Source organism: Anneissia japonica, unplaced genomic scaffold (assembly GCF_011630105.1).
Source record: "Anneissia japonica isolate Jap-2015-1 unplaced genomic scaffold, ASM1163010v1 scaffold1415_len311187_cov125, whole genome shotgun sequence".
Taxonomy (NCBI): domain Eukaryota; kingdom Metazoa; phylum Echinodermata; class Crinoidea; order Comatulida; family Comatulidae; genus Anneissia; species Anneissia japonica.
The window spans coordinates 267,552-286,138 of record NW_022706946.1 but is presented as its reverse complement, the minus strand read 5'-3'; the positions used below and the strand labels follow the sequence as shown (position 1 = coordinate 286,138).

General features: G+C 35.1%; 2 protein-coding genes across 2 annotated transcripts; one reads left to right on the top strand and one right to left on the bottom strand.

Annotated features, from left to right (window-relative positions):
- Positions 1-8,972: 8,972 nt before the first annotated feature.
- Positions 8,973-9,764, top strand: LOC117106232. The gene is made up of 2 exons (XM_033247578.1): positions 8,973-9,112; positions 9,254-9,764. The coding sequence occupies exons 1-2, from the start codon at positions 8,973-8,975 to the stop codon at positions 9,762-9,764; spliced, it is 651 nt and encodes a 216-aa protein (XP_033103469.1).
- Positions 9,765-13,789: 4,025 nt separating this feature from the next.
- Positions 13,790-14,782, bottom strand: LOC117106231 (aerolysin-like protein). The gene has a single exon (XM_033247577.1). It carries the CDS (start codon positions 14,780-14,782, stop codon positions 13,790-13,792), a length of 993 nt encoding a protein of 330 aa, XP_033103468.1.
- Positions 14,783-18,587: the final 3,805 nt, after the last annotated feature.

Genomic DNA, 18,587 nt, shown 5'->3' with positions numbered 1-18,587 from the left:
TCTCTTATACACATCTCATGCCATGCTGTACATAAATAAATTGGATAGGCCTAGGCTAGGCACCATCTAATACCTATGGGGCCCTACTACGTTTTGCCGATCTCTTCTTATCTCTATTAATTACTGCTTCAGGGAATTTTGTAACAAGATTAACAGTACAGCTCATTAGTTATGAATAGTTCATAAGAAGACTAGCACAATTAAATCAAAAACCATGTTGTAACTTAACATAAGTCATTGAATTTTAAAATTCAAAAGCATATCTATTATGATTTTTATCTGAAATTGTAGCTAAGGTAATAAAAATGCCAAATTATTTTGAACAACAGGTTTTTAAAAATTTCCAGCCTGGTTTTTAAATACTATACTGGTAATTTATTGAGAAACAGCAATGCCTGCTGTGATAATGACTCTTAAGTAGAGGTATTCTTCTTTGATGTTTAATTGGATTATTGAGATAGGATCCTGGCAAAACCTGGTTCACCAACCCGCCTGAATGCCCTTCTAAAGTGTTTGCTGGTAAATGGGATAGTAACAGCATGTCAGTAAATTTTCTGTTTATCGCTCGGTGACGCTACGAAAAGGTTTAAGACGTTTTACGTTTTTCTGAATGAATGGAACACAATACTCGGCAAATAATTATTATAGCCCAGGTAAAAATTCCCATTAAGACCCGTTGAAAAAACCCAGTTGAAAACCCGTTGAAAACCCATTGGAAAAATCCAACACGTGTTTTCGCACCCTCTCAACGGGTCCAACGGGTTTTAATGGGTCCAACTGGTTTTTCAACGGTGTTTCAACGGGTTTAACTGGTTTTCAATCCCAACTGGTTCAACGGGTTACAGGTTCCCAATGGGTTTCCAATGGGTGTTCAATGGGTTTTCTAATGGGTTTCCAATTGGTTTTTAATGAGTTTCCTAATGGGTTTTCTAATAGGTTTTCAACTGGTTTTCAATGGGTTTTCTAATGGGTTTTCAACTGGTTTCAAACGGGTTTTCTACTATGGGTGTCCAACTGGTTTTCAATGGGTTTTCTACTATGGGTTTCCAACTGATTTTCAATGGGTTTCATTTCCAACTGGTTCAACTGGTATTCCAAAGGTTTTGAGGTCCAACTGCTTTTTTTAACTGGGTTTCAATTCTAATTGGCCAACTGTTATCATTAGTAACTCTGAGTCGCTGCAATATCTGTTTACTTACTCTATCACCACATGAATTGAAACAACATTTTTGTTATTATTTATTACTGTGCATTTATTATTAAATTCCACCAACAGTTACAATTATTACATACTTTGACGATTTAAAAATTATGTATCATATTAATATCTAAGTAAATGTAAATTATATATTTCTTTAATACATTCAATGCAATACTTCAAATTTAAGAAAATATATTTAAAAATCAATTATGCACATTCTATATTTACTCTATAGTTATAACAAGATCTATAGTGTAAGTCATATTCGACAATGAATTAATAATATAAAGAAACAATATGCAATTATTACTACTGTACACTTTAATTACATTGTGTATAGTGAGCAAATTTATAAATACATTAAGGATTAAATTAAATGATTATAGTTGATAACAATGCAATTGTTTTATTTAATTTTTTTTTTAAAAACCTGAATTTAGAAAATATAAATAAATCAATTATGTGCACTTTGCAGAAAACTAAAAAAAACAAAAACAGATAAATTACTTTTTAACTTGTCAATTATCTTCTGTTAAGTGATGTACCGATTGAAGTGGGAGCTTTCTACAGCTTTCTCCTTAGTATGTCTGTATGATTACAAATATTGTTGCTTTTTGAAACATTCCTGAAAAAGAAATTGAAATATCACTTATTTTTTTTAAAAAATGGTTTAACTTGATTTTAAAACAATGGATTGCTAGAATAGTGTGCTTTCAGTGGCTGTGAGCTCTTATAATAATAAAATAATAATAATAGTAGACTTAGGGCAAAAAGAAAAATTTGTTAGATTATCACTCCCACCACCCGCGTTAAAAAATTGGGAAAAATTGATGCGGGAATAATTTTTTTTTTTTTTTTGCCGCATTATTTATTTTAACAGCTTAAAAAAATTATGCAATTTTGTGACGGGAAATACATTTTCTTTAAAAACAATAAAATTAAACTTGTAAATATTCTTGAAAATAAATACTGTCCCTCCCTCATCAATTAAAAAAAAGCAATATTCTATTGTTCTGTTAAAAAAAAACAACACCCACCCTCATCATTTTTTTTTAAATAGTGATAATCTAATAGTTTTTTCTATGTGCCCTTATATTAGCATATTGTTAGGCCCTCATTGGATTAATGTCTATGGAACACAAACTCCAGCTCCCTGGGGAAGTATTCTATAACGCTGCAGCAGATACAGGGTATTTAACTCTACCAGGTACCCACTTATACTCCTGGGTAGAGAGAAGCAATGCGGATAAAATGCCTTGCCCAAGGACACAAGTTAAATACACAGCGAGGGGATTGAAACCCTGACCCTGTGCCAAACCACTTCTACTTATTGACCAAAGCCAGTGGCAATGGACCTTAAGGGCCCAGTATATTAATCAGCTTTTTTTCTGCCAGGACCATAGACCCTCCTTCAAACCATGTGTCCTAAATCAGTCATGTGTTAACACACCAAAAAGGTCAGTCACCAGAGCAAACTGGAGCTTCTACCCCATACCTCTATCTGTGCCCTGCACCAGGCCCTGGCGGAGTATGTGCTATAAATCTGACTTAAGCAAAAAAATGGATTTAAGACAAATTTAAGCACATTTTCTTGCTTAGCAAGTTTGATAAATCCACCCCTGGTACTTGAATATGCTGAATTTTATAATGAAGGAAGAGGAAGTAGATGTTGCTAGCGTATCCGAGTTGATGGAAAAATCGGAGGAAGCGTTTGATCAAGTAGAGATTGCTCACCAAAGAATGGGGAGAGCTGCTTGACGACGACTCATTTGAAACTGAATAACTTTGGATGCAGACTTGCCAAGATTCGTTCTGAAAGATAAAGACCATTGCACGAAAGTTTCTTGCTAAGGAGAAACCAGCTGGCGAAATGCACTAATAGCATTAATAAAAAAAAAACACTAATAGTTCTAATTTTGCTGGTTTAAATGAATTGAAACTGGCATTAGAATTGCCAAAAGCTGAAGTGTTAGAATTTAATGGTAACCCAGTTAATTACTGGACATTCATTAATAATTTTGAAGATTAATGTCGCTTCTAACCTATCGAGTGACAGTACTAGATTGCAGTATTCACTGCAGCGTTGAAGGGTAAAGCCCGTATTTGTATTGAGAGTTGTCCTCTCATCGAGTTTGGAGGCTATCATAAAGCTTTAGAGATTCTAAAGAAGCAATTTGGTCAGCCTCATATTATATTGCTTTAATGGATGAGATGTTGAAACGAAGACACAATGTAGGTGATGGAGAGGCTTTATGGTCACTCGTAAGTGCTATGAAGAAGTGTAATGTTACCTTAACTAAGATGGGTTATACCAGTGATTTAAATAGCACCAGCAGTTTATTAAAGGTTCCCCAGGTATAAATTCCAGTTGGGAGCAGTTGGAAATCCCAACTGGTCCAACTGGTTTCCAACTGTTCTAACTGGTTTCTAACTGGTCCAACTGCAATTTCAACTGGTACAGCTGGTCTTCCTAACTGGGTTTAACTGGTCCAATGGTCTATCCAACTGGTTGAACTGGTCCAACTGGTTTTACCAACTGGTTGAACTGGTCCAAATTGTCTATTCAAGAGGTCCAGTTGTTCCAACTGTCTACCCAATAGGCAGTTGGTTCAACTATTCTACCCAATAGGTCCTACTGGTTTTACCCAGTTTGGTTACAACTGATATACAAATCTAAACTGCTAATTAGTCTACTTTTATTTAATATTTAACTTGTTTTTAAAATCTTCCAAGGCCTAGTAGTACAAAATTGTTTTATCTTAGACGAAAGCGGCTTTTCCCTTACGAAAATGACCAATTAATTTCAATTGGAAATTGAACTGGATTCAATATGAGTCAATTGGATTGTAATTGTAATTTCAATTAGATCCAATTGGTTACAATTGAAAAAAAAATCATATTGCGATCAATTGGATAACAAATGTCCAATAGGATTTTTTTTTTATAAATCCATTTGGAATCAATCGGATGACAAATGACCAATTAGAAATTGGAAAAATCCAATTTCACAATTAACTTCCAACTGGAATTTTTTAACGAATACCAATTGAACCAATTGAACAGATTTCCAATTGGATTATAAATATCCAATTGGAATGTTTACTTATTCCAATTGGGTAACAGATATCAAATTGGATTGCCTTTAAATTCCAATTGAATAAGAAATATCTAATTGGATTGTCTTGAAATTCCAACTGGATAGCAAATATCCAATTGGGTTGTTTTTCATCCAGTTGGAAGAAAAATATATCTGATTGGAATGTTTTTAAATTCCAATTGGATAACAATTATATTGGATAACAAATATCCAATTGGATTTTGTTAATTCCAATTAGGATTTATTTGACCAATCAGAATGCAGTATTAACAGGTTTCTTGACGACTGCTTGATAAAAGTTACAAAGTTACAATGCGCCATTTTTGCACAATGGGTGAGAGCATAATTGCAGGCTGTCCAGCTCTGAGTTGTTTTTGTTCATAAAAAGTAAGTATTTTATCAACTTTGTGTTCAAATTCTTAAACAATAATAAGCCTGGTCCTTTGTTAGACTTATTTTAAATGAATATTGGCTTAGATTAATTAGAAACTGAAATTAAAAATCGAACATTGCCAGCCAAGCCAGTCCCCTAGAATAGTGCAGTGTATAGCCTTCCTTATAGGCATGAAGGGCATCTTGCTAGGATGGGTAGCATTGGTAGGTGGGACTAGTCCTAGGCCTTGCCTACTACAACGTGCCATATCGTAGGCTTGCACAACCTAACAAAAGTGTAATGATATTAGGCCTAGGCCAGGCATAGGCCTAGTTCAGATTATTTCATATTTGTTTTAATTTTTAAAAATTTATTTACATTTTTTTTATTTAGGTTTTTTTGAATTAACTATTATCAAGGCCTAACCTAGCTAGGCCAGGAGGGGGATATCTTTGTTTAGTACTACTAAGGCATATGGTAGTAGAGTAGCACTGAGCAGTAGTAGTAGTCCTAGGCCCTGGCCTAGGCCTAAAGGCTTATGTTAAGCCTATGATGTAGAGCCCAAGCCTAGCATAGGGTAGGCTATTTACAGGTCTAAGCATAGCCTAGCTAGGGCTAGCTTTAGTCTAGGCCTAGCCCTAGATAAAGGCATGAGACATAGGCCTAGTACTGTTTAATTAATAATTGTTGATAATAATTAATGATTACTACATCATCAGTCTATATAGCACTAATCTCTAGGCCTATATTTATTTTGATTGTTTTTAACAGGATTAACTGAATTTAGAAGCAAGGCTCTGCGAGTATCTGATTTCAGGTATTTTCTGTTGTGAACTCTAAATTCAAACTGAACGTTAAATTTACACTTCAACTTTCCAACAAGTTTCAAGGCTATAGAAATTGCAATTTGTTTTTTTGATATCGACCACTAGCTCCAAAAATGAATTGTTCGCCAAAAATGTAACCTTGCACTTCAAGCCGTCGACCAGGAATAGAATATTAAAAAAGGGTGAGTTGGATACTTAAATATGCATGTAGGGGCTCTTACCTCACTCAGGCCATTCAAATGTGTCCTTGTATTAAGGCTCTTTCTGTTTATATTTCTCCATTCAGGAGAATTGACATTGGTGTGGCGCTCACCACTTAAAATACTTCCCAGGAGTATATACTTCTGGGGAGTATATTAATATTTATCAGTTGTGTATTCTTGCACAATGAAATGTCGTCAGGAACTGAATTTTATAAGATACTTGTCCTAGGACATGTAAAATTAAATTAATTTCTCTCATGCTGATAAGCTTATACTCTATAATTAATCATTATAATATTATTGTTTTTCAGAATGTCCGGTGCAGTTATACGGAGAATTTCAAGTTGCAAATGTTAACAGCATAGTTAAAAAGATTGCTGACTGCGAAACTTAGAGTGCCAAAATAAGCAATAAAGATGAATGCACAGTACATATATAAAGCAAACTTATGTAAGTTCATTATAATGAAATTTTTGTATATGTTGTATTTAAAATGTTTCTATCTATTGAATTGCACACAATTATTATTTATTATTAATTTTATTATTTTTATTTTCATATTATTATTATTATTATTTTTATTTTTATTATTATTGTAATTTTAATTATTTTAATAATAAACCTTTATGCTTCATAATAAAGCTATTTTATGCTACCAGCTATATATGCTATTTTAATATGCTTCATAAAGCTATTTTATGCTACCAGCTATATCAATGATATTTCAATGCTTTCTAAAGCTATTAAATGCTTTGGACCAATATTGTGGCTATGTGTAGGTCCTTTTGTTGACCTAGCTAAACTGCAGCCTTGCGCCATGTTAAGCTATAATAATAGTAATTAGGCCTCTCACTTAATATTATTATATAAGTGCATGTTTTAATGAAATAAAATCGGTTTCTTGAGGGGGTAAACTGAGGTGGAGGTAGGAAGGGTAAAGCAATTATTATTTGCCGAAAGTTAATGTATGTAATCACTAATTAATTAATATAAATTTGATTATATTTCATGGTCCTCAGTCTGGTTTCAATTACAAAGTGAAAACTCAATCAAAGGTGGTAGTGTAAAGAAGTATTTTGTTTGTTTGAAGCCTTACTGTGTCTGGTGGCAGTTGATTGCAGAAACAGAAATTTTCCTGACTTTCAAATGTGAATATAATGTTTTGTTTACGTTTCAAGTTTACTGGCATAGGCGCTATTTAATATCATGCTCCAAAAAGAAAGAGATGTTACTAAACCACTTTAAAACCCCTTTTGGGACCAGGGTTTTCATGGTCTTTAGCAGCTTTGTCCCTAATTAGAATAATAATAGAATAATAAAAATAAAAGACATTTGTTAACTTGGAACCATAGAAAAGTGGTCTTTAATTGGAGGTGTTCTAGAGGGAGACCTGTAATAAAATGTTATGTGTATGTAATTAGGCCAAATAAAACAAGAGAGCCAACTACACTCATTGACAGAGAAACAAAGAATATGCCCTAGTACGTAGCCAGTGTAGGACGCCCGCTGTCATTTGTATGCACCCACGCCCTGCACCACGCGCGGTCTGTTTTTCTATTTACCAAGTAAATAGTGGGCATACGTCAGTAGGTTCACAAATGATTGCAAACGTTATACACATGTATGATGTTTTTACAAACGAGAGTACGCTCTTTTGTTCTATTTATACTCTCTGATTAGGCCTACAAGGGATATTGAAATTGTTATGTAGGCCTAAGCAGCAGCTGTTTTGTAAACTAAAAAAAAAAAAAACAGGAATGGAAATGGATAATTAACTTTTGATTAAACAAAATTAAACTGCTAGTATCTTACTTATCTTAGCTACATTGTGCATATCATACTAATTTAAATACAGTAATTTCGAAGGGAAATAACATATTTAAAATTTGAGTGTTTATTAAGGTACATTTAATATTACAGTTCATTTCTCTGGACATAAATCACCTTAATTAAGATGATTGTAAACATTTTTACAAAAAGAGGAGCTGGGACCAATTGAAGACCAGTTGGAACTTTGACCATTGAAGACCATTCGGAACTTTCACAAATTGAAGACCAGTTGGAACTGGGACCAATTGCAGACCAGTTGGGGCTGGGACCAATTAAAGACCGGTTGGGACTGGGACCAATTGAAACCAGTTGGAGTTGGGACCAGTTGGAACTGGGACCAGTTGAAGACCAGTTGAAAGTGTCCAAAACAACACCAACTAGTTCCAGTTCCAACTGGTCCAACTGGAATTTTTAGCTGGGAAACCAGTTGGAAGTGTCCAATTTCCGTGACGGAAAATTACCAGTTCAACCGAGTTAAACCTAGTTCAACTGGAATTTAGACCTGGGTCAGTCTTTACTGACTACCGTAATGCTAAACAGGTCACAAAATTCTAGATGATCGTGAACCGACATTTTTAAATAAGTTGAACTTTATTGAAAGACAGGCATATTGTAATATGTTTGGTAGAAATATTGGTAAACATAATGATTCTAAAAAACAGGTAGACAAACCTAAGGTGCATGCCAATGCTGTGAAAACATCTAAGAATTTATCATGTTTTATTTGTGATGGCCCACATTGGGTATTTGTTTGCAAAGAATTCTTAGAAATGTCTTATGACAAGGTCAAAACCATAAAGTCTAAACGATTGTGCTTTAAGTGTTTATTTCCAGGCCATGTTTCTGCAAAGTGTCGCAGAGAATCAGTATGCAAGTTATGTAAATCTCCGAAACACCATGATATGTTACACCCACCGGAGACCGTTTTGTCATGTGCTGCAATAAACAATTGCAATATTTACCTGATGATAGTACCTGTAGAGGTCGTCGCAGCTAACAGCTATAAAGTGACAACGATGGCATTACTAGGTAATGGTTCTGATTCTAGTCTGTGTAGTGAGGCGTTAAGAAAGAAGCTTGACATCGTTGGACAGAAAGTTAAGTACACTGCTTCGACAATAAATGGAGACCAAGACAAGGGATTCTCGTTTGACTTAAGCATCAGTGGTACAAGAGATGAAGACAAAATTTCCTGAAGTTTTTTACCGTAGATAGCGTGCCAGCTAATAAAGACACCTTTCCAACCCGGGAACTGAACGCTTGGGATCATCTATAGGACTAATGGAGCAACTACATCGAACCTGGACTCTAGAGAACTCAGGCATTGAAGTGGCAGAAGATTCCATAAAAGATAAACGGGCTAGAGTGCTGTTAGCCACAACACCAAAAAACACTTAGATTCTGGAAGTACAACGATCATCCACTGCCTTGCAATAAACCCATGGCCGAAAGTAGGTTAGCATGTCTTAAACGCAAGCTTAGTAAAGATGAAAACCTAAAGAAGATATACATTGAAACTGTTGGATCCTATATCTCCAAACGTCACGCAGAGCCTGTTGCAGACAAGGAAGGCAAAAGAAGGTAATGTTTGGTACCTGCCACACCATCCTGTAACGCATCCGCGTAATCCTGGAAAGGTTCGTGTTGTGCCGCCAAATGGAAGGGCATCTCGTTAAATGATCATCTTTTAAAGAGCTCGGACTGAGACGATCAATTAAACAGAGATGAAATAGACACATGTAAGCAGTGGACATCGAGTATTTCGAACTTAGAAGATGTCAAAGTCCCACGTTGGATGAAGTTAGAAGATGCTGTATGTATCCAACTACATGTGTTCTGTGTTGCCTCAGAGAAGGGTTACGCTGCATGTGCGTATTTTAGGACTACATCCAGAAACCAAAATGTTGAGTTAAACTTTGCTATTGGAAAGGCAAAGGTCAGCCCCTTGAAGAATGTCTCGATTCCGCGATTAGACTTGTTAGGCGCTATGCTAGCTGTGCAGTTGGACGGGATTGTGAGAAAATCACTTGCACCAAGATTCAAACTGGCTAAAACAACTTTTTTGACCGACTCTATGATTGTACTAGGGTATATTACCAATGAAACTAAACGGTTCAAAACATTTGTGGCGAACAGTGACCAGAATCAGAGAGTCATCACAACCTTGTCAATGGCGACATGTCAGAGGCTCAAGAGGAACACTTCAGATAAGCAAATAGATTTCAGGACCTGACTTCTTATCTAAGGACGAAAGCGAATGGCCAAAGTCATGTATGGCAGAAGCTGACAACTCCGACTATCCAGAAGTAAAGTTATATGTCTTCGCACATGTATATAACACGATAAGTTGTAAGAATGCTGTGTTATCTGAATTAACATCTAGAGTTTCAGCATGGATGAAGTTTGTTCGGATATATAGATGGGTTTTACGATTTGTCAAGAAAATAAATAACACGGAACCTGTTCAAGATTTTAAGTGTAATCTGTCGGTAGCTGAGATCAGCAACAGTAAAACCGAGATAATTGCTTGGGTACAGAATTCGGAATTAAAACATTGGAAAACCGACAAACGGCTTACAAAGTTGACAACTGCCTTGATAGGGAACCTCTTGAGAGTAGGGGGACGGATAGATCAAGCGAAGGCAGATGATGGGACAAAGCATCCTATACTGTTAACAGCCAATGATTCTAATTGAACTCCATGCGGGAACGATACTGGCTGATGATCGGGCGCTCCACAGTTAGAAGTGCGTAATAGGAAATTAGTGTGTTGTAAAAAATACCAAGCAAAACCAGCTTAACTGAATGATGATGGCGAACCTTCCAGCTGAACGAGTTTCAGATAGAAAACCACCATTTACGTTTGTGGGCATCGACTATTTTGGGCCAATTGACGTGAAACAGGGTCGAGGTGTAGTAAAGATATACGGATGTATATTTACGTGTCTTGCGAACAGAGCTGTCCATTTAGAACTAGAGAAAGGTCTTGATACCGACTCATTTATACATGCTTTGAGGAGATTTGTTTGCAGTAGAAGTCAACCTACAAAAGTATTCAGTGATAATGGTACTAATTTCCACGGTGCTGAACGAGAGTTAAGGGAAGCTGTGAAAACTTTAGATGACAAGAAAAGATTCTGTCACACACAAATGTTTGAGTGGCATTTCAACCCACCTAGTGCCAGTCACTTTGGAGGTGCCTGGGAACGCTTAATCAGGTCTCTGCGCAGGATCATGCATAATGTCCTAAGACAACAAACTGTTCTTGAAAATGTGCTAGTAACAGTTTTAGCAGAAGTGGAATCAATCTTGAACTCGAGATCACTCACCGATCTCTCTCAAGACGCAAGTGACGATCGACTGCTTACCCCAAACCACCTCCTCCTACTTAGGAATGGTCCCGATGCACCGGTAAATAATTCCACTGATGAGTCTGTAACTTATGGAAAGAAGCGATGGCTACAAGTACAATACTTAGCTTCCCTGTTCTGGACACGATGGCGGAGGGAGTACCTTCCATTATTACAGAAGAGGAACAAAATGGACTACACCGAAAGAGAATGTGATGGTAAATGATATTGTCCTTTTATTTGATGAAACTACACCTCCAGGAAGATGGCCTATGGGCAAAGTACTTCAAGTCCATAAGAGTAAAGACGGTCGCGTTAGAGTGTAGACGTAAGAGTTAATAATAATGTCCTAAAACGACCTATAGTAAAGATATGCATAGTGTATCGTGCTTCTATTTCTACTAGAGTGTAAAATTTCTCTGAGTTTTACAGGGGTGTGTAAGAGTGTGTGTACTCCTTTCATAGAGGGCGTCGTCATTTTATGTGACATCATTTTATTTTGCATGTGTCTTAACGTGCGAACATTCTATAGAGCGCGTGATTTTTTGCGTGCGTCTGTAACGTTCAAACATTCTATAGCGCGTCAGTGGTATCCTGAAATTGAACAGGGCTTGACGTGTGTTTGGTCACTCACTCGATATTTCATTTGTGTACATTTATGGTATGTTCTTATTTCTTTGTATCCTTTATTATTATAATATTGATTATTGTAGAACATTTATATGATTATTTGATGATTATTATTGAAGTAAATAGTTTGGCTTATAGATAATATAAACCCAGCAGTGTTATCGTATATGCTATTGCTATGTATTTGCTTGTTATGAATTGTTAAATGTAATTGTTTTTAATTCAGTTATTCTTGTACTGTATTTGAATTGGTGTTCTAATTCACAATTAAACTATGCTGATTATAATGCATTGAAAAATAATTTATGCAACGCATGTACTATCATTCATGTTATGTTATGATTGATAACTTAACGTTACTTGAACTGAGCAAGTGTGTCTATGGTGGTTTTGTAGTTGATACTACATTTCTGAGTAGTTATTATGGAATTGTATTATTGTATTGTTTCATGATTTTATTCTAATATTTCATTATATTTTTATTATCTCATGGTAACTAAATATTGCTTTGTTTAGTCACCAGACAGACAGGCAGATAGTTAGACCGACAGTTAGTCAGCCAGTCGAACGACAAAGGGAATAAAGTTGGTTGTTCAAACTTATTCGTTTTCTTCTTTTTTTTACAGCGCTTAGACATGCGTTACGATAAATAATCTGATAGTAGGCCTACTGTTGCTTAAATTTACGCGCTATGTGTTTTCGTTCTTTTTGTAATGCTTTAAGAGAAGCTAGAGTGGGAACTGGAAGGAACTCAACTTAACTGGTCGACATGAAGACTTCGCGCAACTGAAGGTGACTGAAGCGGACAGAATGGAAGTACTCTTATGTCGAAATTAAAAAAAAAAAAAAAAAAAAAAAAAATCGCGATTCACATGTTCGTGAGACCAGCGCCGAATAATAATAATAAGATGAACTGTTGGATACATTCAATAAAATAAATCTAAAATGTATAATATACAAATGAGAAATATAATACAATCAACCTCGAGCACATTTACATTCACACTTTTGTAGACATTTGTTTATTTAGAAAAAATGCAAGAATTAACAATAGACATGGATAATTCATATTTCTTTGTTAATGTTATCATATACATTACCCTTGTTATTTATAATTTTGCTTGGAAACTTGTTAAGTATGAACCTAATGTTCTCCCTCATGGGCAAGAATGAAGTTTTGTAGCTAAGCTGCGTTTAGTCGTGAGATAGTTTTTGTATTCTGTAATTGGAAAGCAGTCCAATACGTTTCCAATTTCTTTTAAATAGTATTTAATGTAATCGTTGTTCAATTTTAAGTTTCATTGAATTTATGTAAAATTAATTGTAGTCTGCTTTTATCATACTAATTTTTAATAATAGTTTAAATGCTTAAATATACATATTATCAGATTTTTTCCAAATAACATTTCGACTTTATGATAACGATCATGGTGCACAACACTTTAATAAGAACCACAAATACTTTATCACGTAGGCTAAATTCTTGACTTTGAAGTATTGCTGTGTTAACCTTATTTTCTGATATAACCTAACAACAACGCTTGCAAAATGTTTTGATATTGATAAATTATATTATAATGATTAGTATTGTGATTTTTATTGTAGGGTGAAGTCATTTGTTCTTAAGATGTGTGCTTGGTCTAAAGGAGAACAATGTATTCATACTTGTCGTTTTATCAAAGATTATTTTTTAAAATCGATATAAAAATTACTGCTTCGCTTAGCTTCGTATTTCAAATCACGAGTTATGAATTTCAAGTTAGCTCATTTGGTACATATTATCATGTAATCATTAAATCAATAACCTCTAATATCTTTACACTGCAAAGCACAAAATATTAATAATGTAATATAAATTCTAATTCAGGCAAAGATCTAGCATTTCATCAACATTGTATTTAAAAATAGATTGAAAAATTACAGCTCCTCTCAGCTTCAGTTACGTCATGGTACATACTATCATATAGGCTTTAAATCAATAACCTCTAACATCAGGAAACTATGATAATAATTTAATATAAATTTTAATCTAGGCTGAAATCTAGCACTTGTCTCTAAATTCTAAACACTGCAACGCACAACAATCCACTTAATTTATTATTTAGTGGTGCCTTTCAGTAGGCGTTTTTTCTTTTCTAAATCATTTTCGTTGAAGGGCTATGCTTCATACGATTATAACAGCATGTTCTTGTCAATCACTGTTATTATTATTATTATTATTATTATTATTATTATTATTATTATTATGAAAAACCAACTGAATATAATTATTGAACATTTACGAGATTTCTTCAATGCTCAATATTCCATTTCTGACGTTAATGCCTTTGTACTTTCCATTAACATGAATATCATACTCTTTTCCATTGTCCAGCTCAATATGCAGGTTTGCTTCGTAAGTTTGGTGGTCTATCATGTCATGGTACATGGTGCCTGATGCAAGTATCTTTGACTGTGCTGGACAAATTATAGGCCATTTCCAGGTATACTCTTCGGTCTTTGAAGTAGATCTTATATAAGTATGATCTGCACTGATCTTCCAACTGAACGTCGTGTCTACTTCCGCTACCATAGGAATTCCACCGACGACATTTACATCCATACCAAATTCAATGCCTGTAGTGACACTCCAGCTACGTACAGTCGTCACCGACGCTGACGCTGATAATTCATAAGACTGATCAACGTCAGTGTTATTATAGTATTCAGTGCTTGCCACAGTAGTTGGGGGAGTATCCACGGTTTTAAAAGCTATGCCAGGGTATGAAACATCTTTCAAATAAGCCGTTTTAACAGGTCGTAGGAGAGCGAAACCAAGACAGTCCACGTCATCACCGGTACGACCAAACATTCCACACATTAGTCCAGAGCCGACATAAGGCCAGTAGCGATCTTCATCTTTAAGTTTACTGCAGAGAAACTTCCAGTTTTTGCCTTTGTCAGTTTTAATTCCAAAACCGCCAAATCGATAATAACCTTTCGCCTTTTTTCCGCTTGACTGAATAAACAATTCTGTAATTTTTTCACCTTCGCTTATTGTGAACGTACTTGTATCGCCTTGTTGATGCCCAAAGAGCATTGAAGAGCCATCGCTCATCCACATCTTGATACCACGAACTAACCAATTTTCTTTCCAAGCCTGAATTTTGGTCATGACAGCTCCTTCTCGTAACTTGATAAATTCCTTCCTTTTTCCTCCTGAATCTCCAGCTGCCTTATTACATGTAAAGTAATCCAAATCAATTGATGTGTCTGTCACAAGTCGAGGCATTTTTACACAAAATAATAGCAAACTTAATAAATTCTACTGCAAGTCCGATGTCTTTAACTACACCGCAGGCGATCACGAGCTCATGTGTTTTACTACAATATAATGTATTTATATATATAGACTTTCGGAATTTATTGTGGTTTCCAATTGGTTAAAACCACGATCCAATTACAACCTTCCAAATTTTAAAAGCCTAGCCCCTTAAGTATATAACGTGATATGGCATTGAAACCCTTTTGAAGATTACACAATACAAATGATTTTTACAAACACTTCAAATAATCGTCAGTCACGTGCCCTTTGAAATACTAGGAACAAATGAAATAAATTTTCGTCGACAGAAAATTAACCTAACTGAAATGTATAAAAACCGGGCAAAATTAAGAAGAAAAAACAACAACTATTTGTACACGGAAAAATTAAGAGAAGATGAACAATGCTAGTCCTATGCACATTTCTACTGATAACAGGTAGTAATCTGATGTCTAGAAAAAATGTATATATGATCAGGACAGCAAAATACGGAAGAGACAATTTAAAATTGTAATGAAATCTATACACAACTGATACACCGGGCTCAAAAATTGTTTGCTAAGAAACACTTTAAAATATCATATAAAGAGGTAATTCAGATTGTTTTTCAAATTCTATTTGAAAGAAAGAAGATAGTATAAGAACAAGACATTTAGATTAGAAAATCATTTACCAAATGAATATCAAACATAATAAAAAAAGAAAAAAAAACTTATAAAACTGTTTTGTAAGGCCATGACAAGCCCCCCCCCCTTTTTTTTTTTTTGTAAAAAAATTCAAATTAAGGCACAAGCTTTATAGCATTTATTGTTCTTGAAAATGTTGTTTGGAGATTACATAAATGCAAAAGATACAAAACGCCGACCTGCAACCAGCCACCTCCAAAATTTATAAAACAAATTAAAACAAAATGGGAGAAAAGAAAATTGCATTCAAGTTAAGTTTGAAAGTGCCAGTTCAAACCACAACCCCAACTATGGGTTTTTGCGGTAGTCAAAACTTCCATCTCTAAAATCCCACCCAGCGCCCCTTTATTTCGAATTACTGGTAAAAAATGATCTCCCTTGAGCATTCTAAGGGACAGAAATGAGTACACATTTTAAATCTTGATAGGTCCATTTTATTTTATTAAAATAAATAATTTTTGCATAGGAAGGAATGTTATAGTAACGCCCTCTAGTGAGAATGTGCGAATCCATCGAAGAACAAATTTGGAACGCTGATCTCATGTCGATTATGTAAAGAGCTTTTTTGACAGAATGTATCTCTCTTTTTAAGACACGACTCAGTGTTGCAATTAGTAGATTGTTTAATAAAGTTTCCCTATTAAATTTACGCAATGTTTTGTTATGCCAAATAAAAAATTTAAAAAATATATTGTGACGTCACTTAACGACGTGATCAACAAAATTGAAACAGTTTGTGATTCATGATAATGCACAGAAACAAGCGTTACGTTAAGTTATTCATTACTTAATATAAAGTAATCAGATCTGTTGTACAGTGGTATTTTTATGTCAGTTTGCAATTAGTGTTGCAATTAGTAGATTGTTTAATAAAGGTTCCCTATTAAATTTACGCAATGTTTTGTTATGCCAAATAAAAAATTAAAAAAATATATTGTGACGTCACTTAACGACGTGATCAACAAAATCAAACAACAGTTTGTAATGCACAGAAACAAGCGTTACGTTAAGTTATTCATTACTTATTATAAAGTAATCAGATCTGTTGTACAATGGTATTTTTGATGTCAGTTTTTCTTATTCTAATTCCCGAATTTCGAAGTGTCCACATGTTTCCAAGTATATTTCCATGTGCTCACTATAACTGTCATAAAATATACACCTGAAAGTTTGAGAGTACGAGGTCTATAACAGGATAATGACTCTGTCCATCCTGCCCGCATCCAAAAGTATACAACAAATTGAAGATGGTCGTGCAAGAATACGCACAAGTATCTTCATAAAATCTACCTCTACAAGCAACACCTATTCAACTTTAATGTGTCGCACCCACATTCAGTACAACTTGGTGGCTCTCCCTGGTTTTACAATACGTCTCGTCTAACAACCAACTATATTTCGTCTCTCCCACTCCCACCTAAATGCGCAATGCTCCTCTGTGCATTGTCACACACCTAACTCTAGTTCCGTTTTCTCTCATATTTTAAGACAGCGCTAATATCGCACGTGACTTGGCTACAGGTCGATAAGATACGTTTGTTTCTGTGCATTACATTGGCTATGTTCATAACACGGCAGCTAACGGTTACCATGATCCAGATAAATAACATACGCGCTCACCCTGGTGTTCATACAAGAACATCCCCGATCCAGATGATGTTGGGATAACTGGCCAATATGAAAATGGAAATTGGCAATGTGTACGTGTGCTTGGTTAATGATAGAAAGCCTCCCACCAGGAGCATGTGTCTACTGCTGCAATGACTTTATATGATCTGTGCTTTGGGTCTACTATAGGCGAGGATCTTTGTTTTGGTCTATTCGTTGCTGATAATGAGGTTATTGTCAAAATATTTAAAACCTATTACGATGGCGTTGATTATGTGTCTAGAACCTGTACCACCCGATTATGCTATTATCACTAGGTATATCCAACCAAACAATCGCGTGTCAGTCACATGTAGTGTGGCTGTATTTCGAATACAAAATACACTATATAGGATCAGTCACGTAGATTCGTATAGAAAATTTTTACCGTAAAAACATAGGCTTCCAAAGTAATGGGTCATGGGTCATTAGTCGCGACGCCTGGAACCAGATTTGTGACGCATCCAGGTCGTTTGGCTAAGCCATGCCATGCCAGCTGCAGCGCGACGATGTCGTGGATCTAGGCCTATATAATTTTCTTTTACAGTATTTCATATAATTTAACACCAAGGCAGACCCACGGAGATCCCCAGGCAAGGCTATATTTATTTACAGGCCCCTCCTGTTCCTCTACCATAAAGCCTTAGTGTAGGCCCCCTATTAGGCTTTTTGACCCTACGTTCTAGCCAGGCTTCTCGCTTGGCCTGCTCATTTAGCCTAGCACTAGGATTGGTTCTAATTTCTTGGGCTAAGCGCCATTAAAGTGTTTTAAGTCATATTTGCCCTGAATCATTTTGCTCCATTTTGTGCGAAATGACCTGAAATATAGGCTCAAACAACCAACGAAAGTTATGGTTGTACTGTAGATTTTACTAAGATAATTAATCCCATGCCCATGATATTTTTCTAAAAATTACTATAAAAAGGTTCAACTTTATATTTTTAGAGTATTAATATATAATTATACCATTGAGAATATTTATTTGATCTTAAAATTATATAATGGTATAAAATACTTGAATAAATAATTCACTTATAAATAAATAATAAATATTTATAGTACCCCAGCAAATACAAAACGTGCTTATAACATTCGCAAACGTTGTGGGTAGGTATTTCACAACATAACATTCACAGAACGTTGTAAGAGCGTTCAAACGTTGTGACGTTGTAAAATTAGGTTATAAGTACGCACATAATTATGTTTTTACAAAATAACTTTCTTATTACCAAATTGTAACGTTATTATAACATTCTTATTTAAACTAAATAGTGTTAGTTGCTGTAGTATAGTGAAAAAAGGCCCCCCCCCCCCCCGTGACCAGTTTTTCTGCTGATTTGACATCACTAGGGTATAAATTTAAAAAAAATGAGCGGGGGGTGAGCCTCCAGAAAATGGGCGGAGCATGTTTTTTTGGCGGCCATTTAAAATATGGCCG

Coding starts and splice junctions, on each gene's coding strand:
- LOC117106232 (XM_033247578.1), top strand. CDS start 8,973: ATGGCCGAAAGTAGGTTAGCATGTCTTAAACGCAAGCTTAGTAAAGAT. Junction 9,113..9,253: donor GACAAGGAAGGCAAAAGAAG/GTAATGTTTGGT, acceptor TCAATTAAACAG/AGATGAAATAGACACATGTA.
- LOC117106231 (XM_033247577.1), bottom strand. CDS start 14,782: ATGCCTCGACTTGTGACAGACACATCAATTGATTTGGATTACTTTACA.